At 27.1% G+C, this 14,206-nt stretch overlaps 1 protein-coding gene across 2 annotated transcripts in view; it reads left to right on the forward strand.

The window, feature by feature from the left end:
• The window catches only part of LOC142321832 (venom protease-like), a 56,181-nt gene that overhangs the window by 6,930 nt on the left and 35,045 nt on the right, over positions 1-14,206 (forward strand). For both annotated transcript variants that reach the window (XM_075360282.1, XM_075360281.1), the window contains exons 2-4: positions 6,173-6,355; positions 9,385-9,476; positions 11,179-11,288. In XM_075360282.1, the coding sequence (XP_075216397.1) occupies positions 6,173-6,355; positions 9,385-9,476; positions 11,179-11,288 (385 nt within the window). The remainder of the gene's footprint in view (positions 1-6,172; positions 6,356-9,384; positions 9,477-11,178; positions 11,289-14,206) is intronic.

A 14,206-nucleotide genomic window follows, 5' to 3' on the forward strand; every position in this document is an offset into this window, starting at 1 on the left:
CGAAATTAGCTGATTTACGACGACGAGTTTACTACTAGACCAATCCGGTGGGTTAAGAACATTTTTGGATCTCCAATAATTGGTATTTAGAATTTATCACTTAAATGAAATTTTACTTTCAATCTAGGTAACTTTTATAACTACTTCCTGTATTACTGGAACTAATGAATGTATCTGTTAGAGAAAATCATAAAAAAATTATGGAAGTAATTTTAGTTTAGAGGGACGTAAATATGCTTTTATTTAGCGTTTTATCTACTGTTTAGTTACATTGATTGTGATAATTAAAGCAACCAACGTAAAAGACACAGGATTATTTATCTTTCCTTTTTTTTGGTTAACATTTTTTTGGGGGAAAGTTTTAATTGAATTCAACACTTGTTAAATAATTATAATCATCATGTCTTTATTATTATCATTGTTAAGCTTTTTCAAATTTTTCTATTTCCTCAATGTAGAATTAATAATGATGATTCTTTAACAATCGAAATTAATTTTAGATTTACGTAATTTTATTTGTAAATAATTTTTGAACGCGTTCTTATTTCTAATTTATTTCAGTAACTGTTTAGCTTAGCTCTTTCTTTGTATAGTCTAAAGATTTTCATCATTAGATGAAAATACGCCATAGTTTTCCTTATATGTTGGCATATCCTGCAACGGCTTTTAACGTCAACTAATTACAAAAATATATTTCATTTTTTTATTATAGTACTTATTTTTATATTTTGAAACGTATAAAATTACATAAATGAAAAAATCAATCAGGCTTGAAAATAAATTAAAATTTTATTATTCCAGTTTCTAAAATGTACAACTTTCATTTTTAAAATTAAAACTTTTCTTAAAGTATTAATTATTTAAATCCAGCTTTATTAAAACCCATTTCCTTAACATTTACGATGGCTAGCCATCATCGCAGAGCATTTTCTTGTGACGTAATTCTAATTTGTTTAAACTACAAACATATTAAAAAATCAATTAAAAATATCTTAAACTTTAAATCAAAACTGAATAACAGATGCTAATATTTTAATTGCTAAACTGCCTGTTTTTATATTTATTAGTTTAAATGAAAGACCAGGTGGTTTAGTAAATATAGACAATTAGAGATTCAAAATAAAATTTATGAATCAGGATCGTTATTCACTTGGCAAAGTTTATTTAATTTATATATTTGTAGATGTAATATTTTATTCTAATAATTTACTTGTAATAATTGATTTCGTTTTTCTACTTATTTTCCAGTACTGAAATGATTCTTGTTTTCTGTTTAAAATTATAATACAGCAATTTCCTAACATGTTTCAGTCTATTTTATTTTTAATAGTTTTTTTTAAATACTTCTTCATGTTCAGTTAACGTTCCTTACATAAATTTTCTCAGAATTACATTCTTACAAATTTCACTGTAAAATTTTCTATGTTTAGTAGCAATTTAATGAAGTTATTGCTAGTGAAACCTAAACAAAATGTGTTTTGAAACACCAGTTTTTTTTCTATTTTACAGTAATTTTACCAAAACTTACTAGTAATAAAATTCTGTGATCTGTTTTATTCATTTTTCCGTCAGGAGCAGAAATTAAGGTGACATTCGAGAACGAGCGTTTCCGAACGTATGTTTATATCATTTAGTTTTTTATTTTCGCCTTTAAAATATGTCATGGAATTCTTTCCTTTTCTTTTTAAGAAAAAAGAAGAAATTTATCATGTATATTATTTATCATATATATGATAAATCTTGTCATCAGTTGATTGCGCCAACTTGATAAAAAAAAACAAATTTTGATGGAAAAATGGCTCTTCAAACGTAGTAGAGTATCTTTGAAATGCTTTTACGATCTCAGATTCGGAAGGGAAAGTCCAGATATTGATTTTCCCCTGGTAGAAAGGGAGCAACGATTATACTATATTAACTATTGCTAGTATAAACTGTATAAGCGACAACGAGTGAAAGGACCAAATTACTTCCAGTATAAGAAATTCCCCCCCCCCCGCTAAAAGTGCCAACGACTACCTCAGAAGGCTGATAAACAAGACAATGGGGGTATAGGGCTACTCTATTGCCCTGGGAGTAGAAAACTGCCTCCCAAAATGGAGGATGTTCTTCTGAAAGTCAGTGGTATTAAAATACAGAAGGCAACGCAAAATGGGTGTATTAAAAATCCTAGCGATAATTTCTTTTATAAAGCTATAATGTAGCTGATAAGCAGCTTCCTCTGTGTTAAATATTTAAAATAGTTTCTCATTCGGATAAATAGAACACGTAACAAAAGAAGTTAAAGAACCAATTGCGTATAGGAACTTAGAATTTTAACACTATTATAAATTAAAAGTTAGAAAATATCAAGAGGGAAATGAAGATAAATAAAACGGTTGTATTAGAACTCAATGAAGAAGGAAGGCAGGGTGAAATAAAGAGGAGAAGTTCCTTATTCTATTCTGGTAGAAAGAAAAAAAAAAAGACTGGTTATAATTATAAGGAATAAAGTAGCAAAACGAATAATTGATAGATTAATATTGTCAAAAACTGAAATATTATACCCAACGAAATAGTTAAAAGTACAAGTATATATGTCAACATCAAGATATAAAAATAAAGGTACTGAAGAGATTTATGAGAGTAGTGAAAATTTCATAAAATCAGAAAAAAACTGTTGTAAGGTACTAATGAGATACTGTGAATGCTGTGTTCAGAAAAGGCGAAGAAAAAAAAGTACGGTAGGAAAATTTGAAAGTTTTGGGTAAGAAATTGTAGGAAAAGAGATTAATAAAATTTTTTTAAGAGTTATTATATAAATTTATTAAGAGCTATTTATAATAAAAGCTTGGTTCAAAAATAGTAAAAGAAGGAGATACAGGCGAATATCTCCTGGAAACAAAGCACACTATCAGATTGTTCTTATCTTAGTAGATATAACAAGTGCAGATATAACAGTCATGAGCTGCTTATGATTGAAGTGGCTTTCTTTTAAAAGAAAGAAATGAACTTAGAAAATTTGAAGAAATTGAATGAAGAAAAAACGGGAGAAAAATTTGCTAAGGCAGTTAAAGAAAGCAAAATGGAAAAAGAGAGGAATAAGGAGACTTGAATGAGAATAAAAAATGCCACATAAAAAACAGCAGAAGGAGACGTAGAATATTACGAGGAAAGTAGGGCCAAAAAAAAACCATGAGTAACAATAGAAATATTAACAGAAGGCGGTATAATTTTAAGACAGGAGAAAATGAAAGAGCAGTACATTTCAAATTAAACAATGAGGTAAGGAGTAAAACATAAAAAGCTAGAGAAATATGGCTGAAGGCAGAATGCCAATAATATTGAGAATCTGGAAAATAAAGATCACTGTGTTATGGGCATAGGCAATTGAAAAGCATTATATGGGACATATGGAAAGAGAATGGTAAATTAAGAGAAAATAAATAAGAATGTCCGACTGGGTGGGTTTAAGTCAAGGTGTGCTCAACTGCAAGATTGCTTTTTCTCATCAATACTGTCCAACATAAATATTAAAGATATTGTAAGGAATATATTAAAAGAGAAGAAGGAAAAAGTAAAGGAAAACGAAAAATAAGATGCGTAAAATTTACTGATGATATCGTAATCCAAACGGGTGGCATACCCGCGCCTCAGAAATTGTTAATAACCCTGGAGGAAGAAATGAAACAATATTAAATGAAAATAAATGTATAACAAACATAAGTAAAGAATGTAAAAAATAAAGAGTTCTTAGCGGTAAGAACAAGGGATGGAATAATAAAAGAAGTAAAAAATTACCCATATTTGGACATAAAAATAAATATTTAAATTATATTGAACAATATAAGATACCACTAAAAATAATAACGTAATGCAATATAAATAACTTAAGATTCTTAATAATAATAACAACAAAAAAAAACATAAATTGGAATAAGAAGAAAGGACATATTTTAATATTTCTATAGCAATTATCAAAAATCAACCAAATTAAATTTTAGGTCCTTATTGTAGTAAAAATATACCTCGTTTCCAAGGACGTTCGTATCTCTTACATGATTACATAATTTTTTCATAATTAAATAATGAGTTAAGAATATGAACTTGAAACAGTCTCTTTTATAAAAAGTAGTATTATCAAATCTGAAGATAATTTATTTTATTTACATCGAATGACATTATGTCTGGAATGCAAAAAATAAAGCAATTTAAATGCATAACCTGAGATATTTATAATCAAAATAGTATTAGCAAAGTAAGGAAAATGAATAACGACTGGTTTGGATTAGCGAAGTGATGAAAGGGAGAGTCTATTTATTCAAATATTTTTTTATAATTTTATTGTTGCCATGAAATGCAATATGTGGAAATCCCTTAATTTTGACATTTATATATTTTTTCTACTGAATTTTAAAATTAATTACAGCGATTATATGAAATTACTAGATGTATTTTTTATTGCAATTGTTAATTATTTTTTTCTCTTAACTGCAGGAAATGATAGTTTTAATTCAAGTTAGTTAAATGTTATGTGTTGATTTATATTGTATACTCGCTAAAAAAAATTTTATTCATTAAAAAAAATATTTTCCAGTTAATAGTTGACGTTCTTTTTAACAAGATCATAAATTAACAAAAAAATTATTTAATATTCACCCCATCCCCAAAAACGACTAAATACATATTTATTAGCTACTTCTTTTTAGGTATATACTGCTTCAGAAAATGAGTTAATCTGAGTTATTGCATCTATATTTTCTACATCAATAATCCTTCAAACCACTACATTTTTTTTTAACAATTCCACTCCAATCTCCATGTCTGTGGTAACAAAAAAATTATTTTTTATTTTAATTTGTTTAAAATTTAATTTCAATTCACACTTACCCACTGCATTTATAATGACAAAATCATAATTTTTGATAACCCTTATTTTTTAATATTTCTTGAAGAAAAGATTAGCAAAAAATATTTTTTTCCCTTCCTAGAAAATTACAATTCGTTAATTTAGAATTAAAGCTACATCTTTGTATTTTTAAAAAAAGTTCTCTTTTAATTTATTATCACCACTTAGGGACTATTTTCTTAAAATTAATTTGACCCATATTCCCTTGAGTACGGGAGCTCCCAAAATTAAAATTAAAAACATGTTTTGTAAAACAAACAAAAGTCACTAAAAAATATAGATATAACAATTCTAACTTTTGAAAACTTATTTAAATTGCACATGGAGGAAGAGGAACTGGATAATTTGAAGAAATGAAAAATCTAGAATACTCCTTAGGTGAATTACAGCAAGAGTCAATAGAAGTAGGCACAACTGACTGACATAGCGAAATATTCTCTCTTCACTTGCTGTACTTTTAATTATTTCATATGTTTGGAAAAGAACATAAAAACAATACAGTAGTCCCACCGTTCAACTTTAATTAAGTTCTCCAGGCAAGTATAAAAATAATTAGTTTTTTTTTGTATTTATTTATTTCACTATGCATCATAAATTAGAAATAATTATTTTTACACAAAAATGTGAAAAAAATTTATAATTTTGGTTATTGTTTCTTCAGTAAAAATTAATTGTTCTATCTTAAAATATAAATAGAGCCTAAAATGATTGAACTGAAAAAACTTTCTGGTCCAGCTAGAAAGTTTAAAATGAATTCCTGGCATTTTTTAAAGTTAATTTTTACGACTACATTTACATTATTAATTGATTAGCTTTAATAAATTTTCTTTATCAAAGACTTCTTTTATGTATCAAAGCAATCCTCCCTTTTGTCCGTGTTCTTTTGACATATGACTTTTTTGTTCATTCTTAGAAATTTAATCACCTAGATTACAAAATTCTGTAATTCTTTAATTACAATTTAAAAAAATTAATTCTTCATGACATTACCTTTTTTTTGTTGTGATTTATTTTTAAATTTAACTATTTTTCCTGCAGTAAATTCATGACGTTTAGAGTTTCTTCTGTTTATGTATAAATCTATTTTGTCTTTAGTTATTTATATTTTATTTATGTAAACGTTTTGTAAGACTGTTTTTTAATTACTATTAATTACTAATAATTGTAAGACTGTAATAAAAAATTACGTAGTTCATTGAAAATTACTAAGTTCATTTTCTATGATTTCATTAGTTTTATTTTGCTAAACTTAATGAAAAAAATAAAATTTTGCTTCATTGTTTACAGATGATAAATGTGGAGTTAGTGGAATATGCAAGAAAGCAAGGGATTGTCCAGAGGTGACCCAATCAATACCTAAGGGGCAGAAACCACAGCTGTGCGGTTTTGATGTAAATATACCACTCATCTGCTGTCCTAACAAACGTCTTGAGAACAAATCTCCGATTAATAAAAGAATCTCTGAAAAAAGTGAGTCATTTAGTAAAATAATTTACTTTCTTAACAGATTAAAAATATATTTTATCAATTACCTGCACGTACAACATTTTATTAGTTATATCATTCATGTGAGAAATGATGATAACAAGGTTTGATTTCTCTTTCACTACCTTCGTTTATGAACAAAACTATTTAGCACAAAAATTTAACTAGGCAATGAGTTAACAAGAGTTAGCAAATCCCTTCCCTTTCAGAAACATATGAAATTAACTATCGGTATTATTTTCTTTTGTTGATTATTATTCACCGCATTATCTCTATGCCTTTCACATATGTGTATGTGTGAAACAAAGATTTTGTAGCATGTGAAAAATGCCGTCACTGACCGGGGTCTTTGACCTGCCAAATGAAGGTTCAACAACAGAGGTCGGCAATAGACAAACAAAGATTAATACTTCGGAACTGATAGGCTTCCATTACACTCTAACAATTATTAATTCACAGTATTTCTCTTTGTTCACCATGCCAAAAAATATTTACTTAAAAGAAGTAAATTAAATTATGTCTACATGATTTAATCACTTTTGATTCTCAATTATTTCCATTTAAAGAATATTTAAAATAATTAAAAGTTTAGTTGTTTCTATATTATTATTATTTTATTGTTAAATGATTTTGATTACTTCAAAACTTTTTCGATTATACTGATAACATAATTTTTATTTCCTAACATGCGATACATGGTTTTAATCTGTTTTAATGCTAAAAACGAATATGAACTCAGCATCTTTCCATCACCACCATTTTTTTTAAATGTTTAAATTTTAATTAAAGGATTTATTTGATTTTTAACGTATAGTTAGCATTTTAAGCTTCTATATTGTATTTTGTTAGCTCATTTTTTAATTTTTTAACCTTGTTAATAATTTGTAAGCTATAAATAAACAATACTAGACAAAGAATTAAATCATATAATAGTCACATATTATGACTATCTAATACTGAAAAGTCAGCCTTCATGGATAAGATTAATCATGTTTGTGCAAGTCAAAACATGTATCTGAAAATAAAGCTGTGTTGTTTGTATTAAGCACTGGATTTTGGAAAGAATTAATTTTGTTCAGCCTTATTGCTGTCTTAAGTTTGTTAACAGTGCAGTGTCATAATGCCTTGAAATTGTGTAAATGATGTGGATGCCCTTTTTTATGTATGTGGTGAGTTTACAGTAAAATCAAATAGAAAGATCATTACATTTTTAATTAAAAAGGCACATCATTTGTACTTTCAGTGTAAAATTGGTGATGAGGATAAGACGTGGGCTCCTCATATAGTATGCATTAATTTTTCTATATATTTAAGAGGGTGGCTGAAAGGTGCACGGAAGGCTTTTCCATTTGGGTGTACCTAAAGCTTGGCGTGAACCAAAGGATCATGTAACCGATAGTTATTTTGTTTAACAAGTGTTTCTGGAATTTCTAAAAATCTAGACATACTGTAAAATATCCATCATTGCAATCTGTAACCAGGCCTGCACCTCACAGTGAAATTATTCCAGTTCCTGAGCTACCTGTGAATGTATGTTTCGAAAGCAGCGATGAAGAATCAGACAGTACTGAAGAAGATAACAATGATTTTGATTTTGAATTGTTTTCCAGTAAGCCACACCTTATATCACAAGGTGAATTAAATCATTTGGGTAGGGATTTAAATTTATCAAAAAATCAAGCTGAGCCGTTACCATCGAGACTGCAAGGTTGGAATTTACTTAAAAAAATACAAAAAAATCGGGCTTTCGAAGCTGACAAAAAGACTTTCTCAGTACTTTATTGATAGTTTGGTTAATTGTACAAATACTGGTGAGTTTATGTTCCACTTAGGACAAGTTTATAAACCTGAGGACTGACGCCTTTTCATAGATTCGTCCAAGTATAGTTTAAAAGTGGTTCTCCTACACAACGGTAACAAATATTCTTCGATACCAAATGCTTATAGTATTAATTTGGAAGAGATATACGATGTGATGAAAGACGTTCTTGAAAAATAAATTATAAAAAACATATCAGGAACATGTTTGGTGATTTGAAAGTTATAGTTATTTTGTTAGGCATGCATGCAGTTAAGCTATATTAAGTACATGTGTTTTCTTTGTGAATGGGACAGCTAAGCTAGGGGTAAACTTATTTTACCAAAGAGTGGAAGAAACGAGACAACTTAACTCCAAATGGGAAAAATATTATCATGAGCCCTTAGTTGCACCCAAAAAAAATATGTTTACCCTCTCTCCATATGAAGCTAGGACTAATGAAAAATTTTGTAAAAGCAATGAAGAAGGATAGTCCCGGATTTTTATACATCAGGCAGAAATTTCCGAATGTAAGTGAAGGAATATCTCTGGTCCTCAAATAAGACAGTTGGTCAAAGATGATGTATTTAACTTAATGTTATATTGTAGAAAGTGCACCTTGGGCTTCATTTAAAGACGTTTGCAAAAATCTTCTCTCGGCAAAAAAAAATCCGACAATTACCACGATATTGTTAATCATCATTTTACTTCATACAGAGCTATGGGATGTAATTATCTTTGAAAATACAATTCCTCAACTGATATCTGGATTTTTTCCCAGACAACCTCGGTGACGTAAGTGACGAACACGGTGAACGTGGTATTAATATACAAGCCTCTTGTTTTATCAGTCTCCTTTTCATTGAAATACCCGTCAGTAATTACTTAAAATTAAGTTAAAGAAATCCTATAAATACATTATACATAATAATTTTGATTTTCAATCATTTTTAATATAAAAGTAGTTTATTGTTCTACTTGTAAGAAAATACTTAGGTCAAATTTACTATTCTTAAAAAGAATTTACTGATCAGTAATTAGTATAGTATTCACATCATTATCATTGTACATAATTTCTGTTATATGTTATTTAAGGTTTTTTTGTAACACTGATATCTCTTCAGTGGTTTTGTAATACGATACAAAGTATTATATTATTCTTATTTAATTTTTGTTTAGTTGTTAATTTTATTTTGTATTTTTTTTTTCAATTTAGTGTGTGAAGATTATCACAAAAAAGCTTGTCCTGAGTGGGTTGAGAGTATAGCAGGAGGTGTAGATGCAGCTCCAAAAGAACTTCCTTTTATGGTATAGTGTTTTTTAATTCAGATATTTTATTAACAGATTTACACAAACATTTTTTAATTAAATGCTAGTAATTTTCAGTTTTCTTGCTACAATTAAAAATCACCATTCGGGTAATAATATTGTTTTATTTTTTCTCATCGACAATTCGGATTGACCTTCCTAAATTATCTATCTTTTTCAATAATGTGCTTTGCAATAAAGTCAAAATTATTCAGGGCTGGGTATTTACGAGAGTGAAGAAATGTAGCTATTTATAATGAAAATTAAATGTTACATTTAAATGTTGTTTTTTAATATACAGCTTTTAATCTATTTTATTATGTTTAATTGCAAGAAGTGGTTCACCGATATAAAGAGTACCTTAACCATTCTAAAGGATTAGAATTATATATACGATACCAAGGTTTTATTCAAATTTAATATGATTTGCGCTGACCATTTACTGTTCTTTTATGATCAAAGTATAACGATAATGTGGTTATTCAAATGTGATTATACTCTTATAAATGTAATTTAAAAGTGATTATACTCTTAGTTAGACTTGATAAAACTTAATAAGTTGGTCGGCAAAGAAATCTAACCAATCAGTCAAACAATGATCACTCAATCAAATGAATTATAAAAATTAAACCTAGGAGTTTGAATTGATTGATTTATGCTTAAGGCTTATTTACATTTAACATGATTCTGATATGATATTTTAAAATCTACAACTTTTTGCCTAGTATTTAGATGTATTCTAATTTTTGAACATTAGTTCTAAATTTATATTAAATTTGTGTGTGCAGCCTGCATCAATTAACTACTACAGTTATAATAAGTTTTATAATAAGTATAGTTATAATAATAATTAGTTTGACTACGAATAACTTTGATTTCGACTTCATTCTCTACTACGGATATCTGTAACAGTATTCATGGGCGTCCAGTTATATCGCTTTTTAATATTTTCATTTTCCTTTTATGGATCACGTTAAATAGTAGTTTCACGTCAGCCTATATGTTTCATGACAGATAAAGAAACATAGTATTTTTATAATTTTTGGTTTTAAATTGTAGTTTTATTATTTTTAAGAGAATTTTTTGAACTGATTTTTTAATACTACATGATACTTGAATATTTTGTCTAATAAAATCTAAATTTTATTGGTTTAAATGTATATATATAAACCAATAATTTTTTTGTATAATATTTTAGTAAATGGATGTACAATTATCTGAAACAGTCCTCGACAACTCACATTTAGTAATTAAGATAGATACACCTCCGTATACTTCCAAATTTTTAAAAATTTTAATTTGATTAAATTTATCAAATAATCCAGGTTAAAATTCCAATTTACTTTTTTTCTTGTAATTTTCACTCTGTCTTTTTCAACATTTTTCCTCCTTACACTTCCGCCTACAACTGAAATAACTGAACCTGGGCGTGGTCAGTAAACTGGTTCATCTCATAACAAGATTCTTTCTTAATTTGTTCTTCTTTTATTCAATTTACCTAATTTTAAACAGCTGTCTGTAGCGCTATATTTCAACAGACTTTATTCTTTACTTTATTTTTCGTTTTTTAATTATATTTAATTTTTGTTCCCGTGAAATTTTATACTTCATACAAATATTTTCAAAGATGTCTTTTTAATTTATAGTTTCTATATACTAAAATTAATGTATTTAATAATAATAGTAATAATATACATTTCAGGCTATGGTTGGCTATGGAATTTCAATAAATTCAGTAGAATGGTTATGTGCTGGATCATTAATAAGTGAAAAATATGTCCTTAGTGCTGCTCATTGTTCCGACACAGATAAGTGAGTAATATAAATACATGACTATTTTAATACATGATTATTTTTTGTTTGCTTAGTTTGTTAAGAACTTTCTAATAATATTTTAGTTATCAGTGATTATCAATACACTCACACTCACACACACACACACACACACACACACACACACACACATATATATATATATATATATATATATATATATATATATAAAAGTATCTATTTTGAAGGAGTAGATTTACAAATTCACGGTTGAAAAATGTTTACAAACATATTACGCTGTAATATTGTTTTTTCTTAAGTTATTACGTAAGAATAAGAAAGTAATAAATGTGAAACCCGATTTCATATTTACTACGGGAAACGATTTTTACGAGTTGAAATATTCAAAATTTATTCAACAGTAAAGGTCTGACTGAACTGTGGTTTTCATTTTCCCTTGGGCTGGTTTCTGCTTGGAATTTTACATTAGGCTGAAGAAGAGAAGATGTTAAAGGTGACCCTTCTATGTCCATGACGAACTTAGCTTTTCTGACCGGCATCTGTAATTCATGAAACTCTACTGACTTACTGAATGTAATACGTGTTTAAACGTTATGTTTTATTGCGGTATATTTATTCCTTAATGTTCCAGTTCTATTATTTTTTATTAAAAAAACAGTACAAATATATTTTTATGTTATTGTATTATTTTAACGTTAAAAAAAGTTATAGGTTGCTATGGAATAAATTGTTAGAAACGTTTATTACCTTAAATAAATAATAGAGCATAATTCTCAGTTAATAATCATTTAATTTTAGATCAATTTAAATTAAACTATAAAATTATATTCTACTTAATTTGTGCTGTTCTATTGCGGATGTTTTGTATAGTATTACGCTTCACTGGGAAATTTAATATAAAGTGTTTGGTAGATGGTATCACCGATTATGTGTACCTGTATTCTGCTGCGTGTAATTATATACTTAAAAAATATACAACTATCTTGTAACTGCCGGTAATTCCTAGTAATCTGATTTCTAGAAAGTAATATTGGAATTTCTTTCACGTTATCTTCTTTTACTATTATATTAGTATTTTTCCTTTAAAAAATCTTAAAAATTTTTAGATCTCATTAATCTCTTTTCCAATCACATCTTCAATTCTCGCCCACCCAATTTTTTTTTTTAACATGATCTATCATAATTTTCATTCGAATACATGCCCTCAAATTTTCACTGTATATACATTGCACACTTACTGACATCCATTTAGATATTCATTTTAGCAGTCTGATATTTATTATGTGGTTTAAATAAATTCTAGCTTTTTGTAATTCATGTTGAATATTTGAATTAAGTTGTTATCACGCAACTAAAAATTACATGGTTTAGATCTATAAAAACATAGATTAGTGTATGTAACTATTACACTTCTTCTTTTTTACATTTAATTCATGTACAATTATTATGTCTATTCTTAACACTATTTTTTATTCAATGATAATTTCAAAACCCTTACTTACCTTGTGCACTAATTTCTGTATTCTTGATTTATACCTGAATCATAAATTTAGTGTCATCAAAGATTTTACCTAATTGTAACCAGTAGTAACTTGAATAAACAAAATTCTGCAATTTACAACTAAAACGTATAAACTCACACCATATTAGTAAGAGTTTCTTAACAATTACGTTTTCATAGATATCTTAAAATTTAAACGAAGTAAGCATTCGGTCTTATTTCTTTGTAGAACTAAATATATTCCGATTGATTTTCTCCATATTTCGTAATAAATTACATCCTGTATTAAAAGTATAGCTAATTTTATTGATTTTAATGTAAGCTTTATTGACGTTATTTATTGAAATATTTGATTTTTAATGCATATTCTTTTTTTGAACTAAAAAAAAATTCAAGAGACCAAGAAAATTTGAAATAAGTGAAATCAGAATCTTTCTTTACAGATTCATCAGTGTCAGTTTATTAGTTTTCTTCTGTGTTTATATATATAAAAGAAAAAAGTTAATTTCCAATACTAATTTGCATATAAATCAATGTTGATTAATAGTTTTTCGTGTTATTTCACTGAGTTGATAGCTTTGTTTGAGAAAATAAATTAAATCTTGATAGATGACTGTACTAAACGCCGCAGTTTATATGACTACATTTAAACAATCTCTTGAGAATGAATTATAAATAAGATTTTATTACACTTTTTTAGGCGGATTATTTTCATTATTGGGAATTTTTAATTATTGTTTAGTCGTGGTATCTTTCCATCAATGTTATCATAAAAAATTGATCATTTTTATCGAATTGAATTATTGTTCGTAACTGAAATACAGTTTCATGGATTTGTGTGGGAAATAACACATAATTCTTACTAAAATATCACTTTAGCTGAATAATAGCACCTCTTAATCTTATTCAGAACGTTCTGGATTTGAATGCCGATCAGCCTTGTAATCTTTTACACGGTAAAAAAGTTCATGTTTTATTAATAACTGTAATTAGGGGTTACTGTGAGTTGCAAAAATAATAAATGATACACAACAGATAAACCTTAATTAATTTTTATTTTCATAAAAATTTATTTAAAAGCTTCTTTTTTTATAACATTAATCCGCAAATTTCTTAACTTCCAAAATAAACTAACTTGCTTCGGTACTATTATATTACAAACAGTTTTACTATTGTAAAATTGACTGGTATATTTTTATATCAAAATAATTATCTTGAAATAAGTTAAAAAATAAGAATAAATAAAGGATTATTATTTCAAATGATAGAATCCGATACTCAATATCTGATTATCTACGATCACTGACCATAAATTTAAATATACTCTAATCTTTAATGATTAAAAAAAGAATTTATCATTATTTTAACTTTTTAATCATACATATTTATTAACTGATAAATAATTAAATCTGAACAACACTAATGTTCACCCGTG

This window comes from Lycorma delicatula, chromosome 3, assembly GCF_047948215.1.
Source record: "Lycorma delicatula isolate Av1 chromosome 3, ASM4794821v1, whole genome shotgun sequence".
In the NCBI taxonomy this organism is placed as follows: domain Eukaryota; kingdom Metazoa; phylum Arthropoda; class Insecta; order Hemiptera; family Fulgoridae; genus Lycorma; species Lycorma delicatula.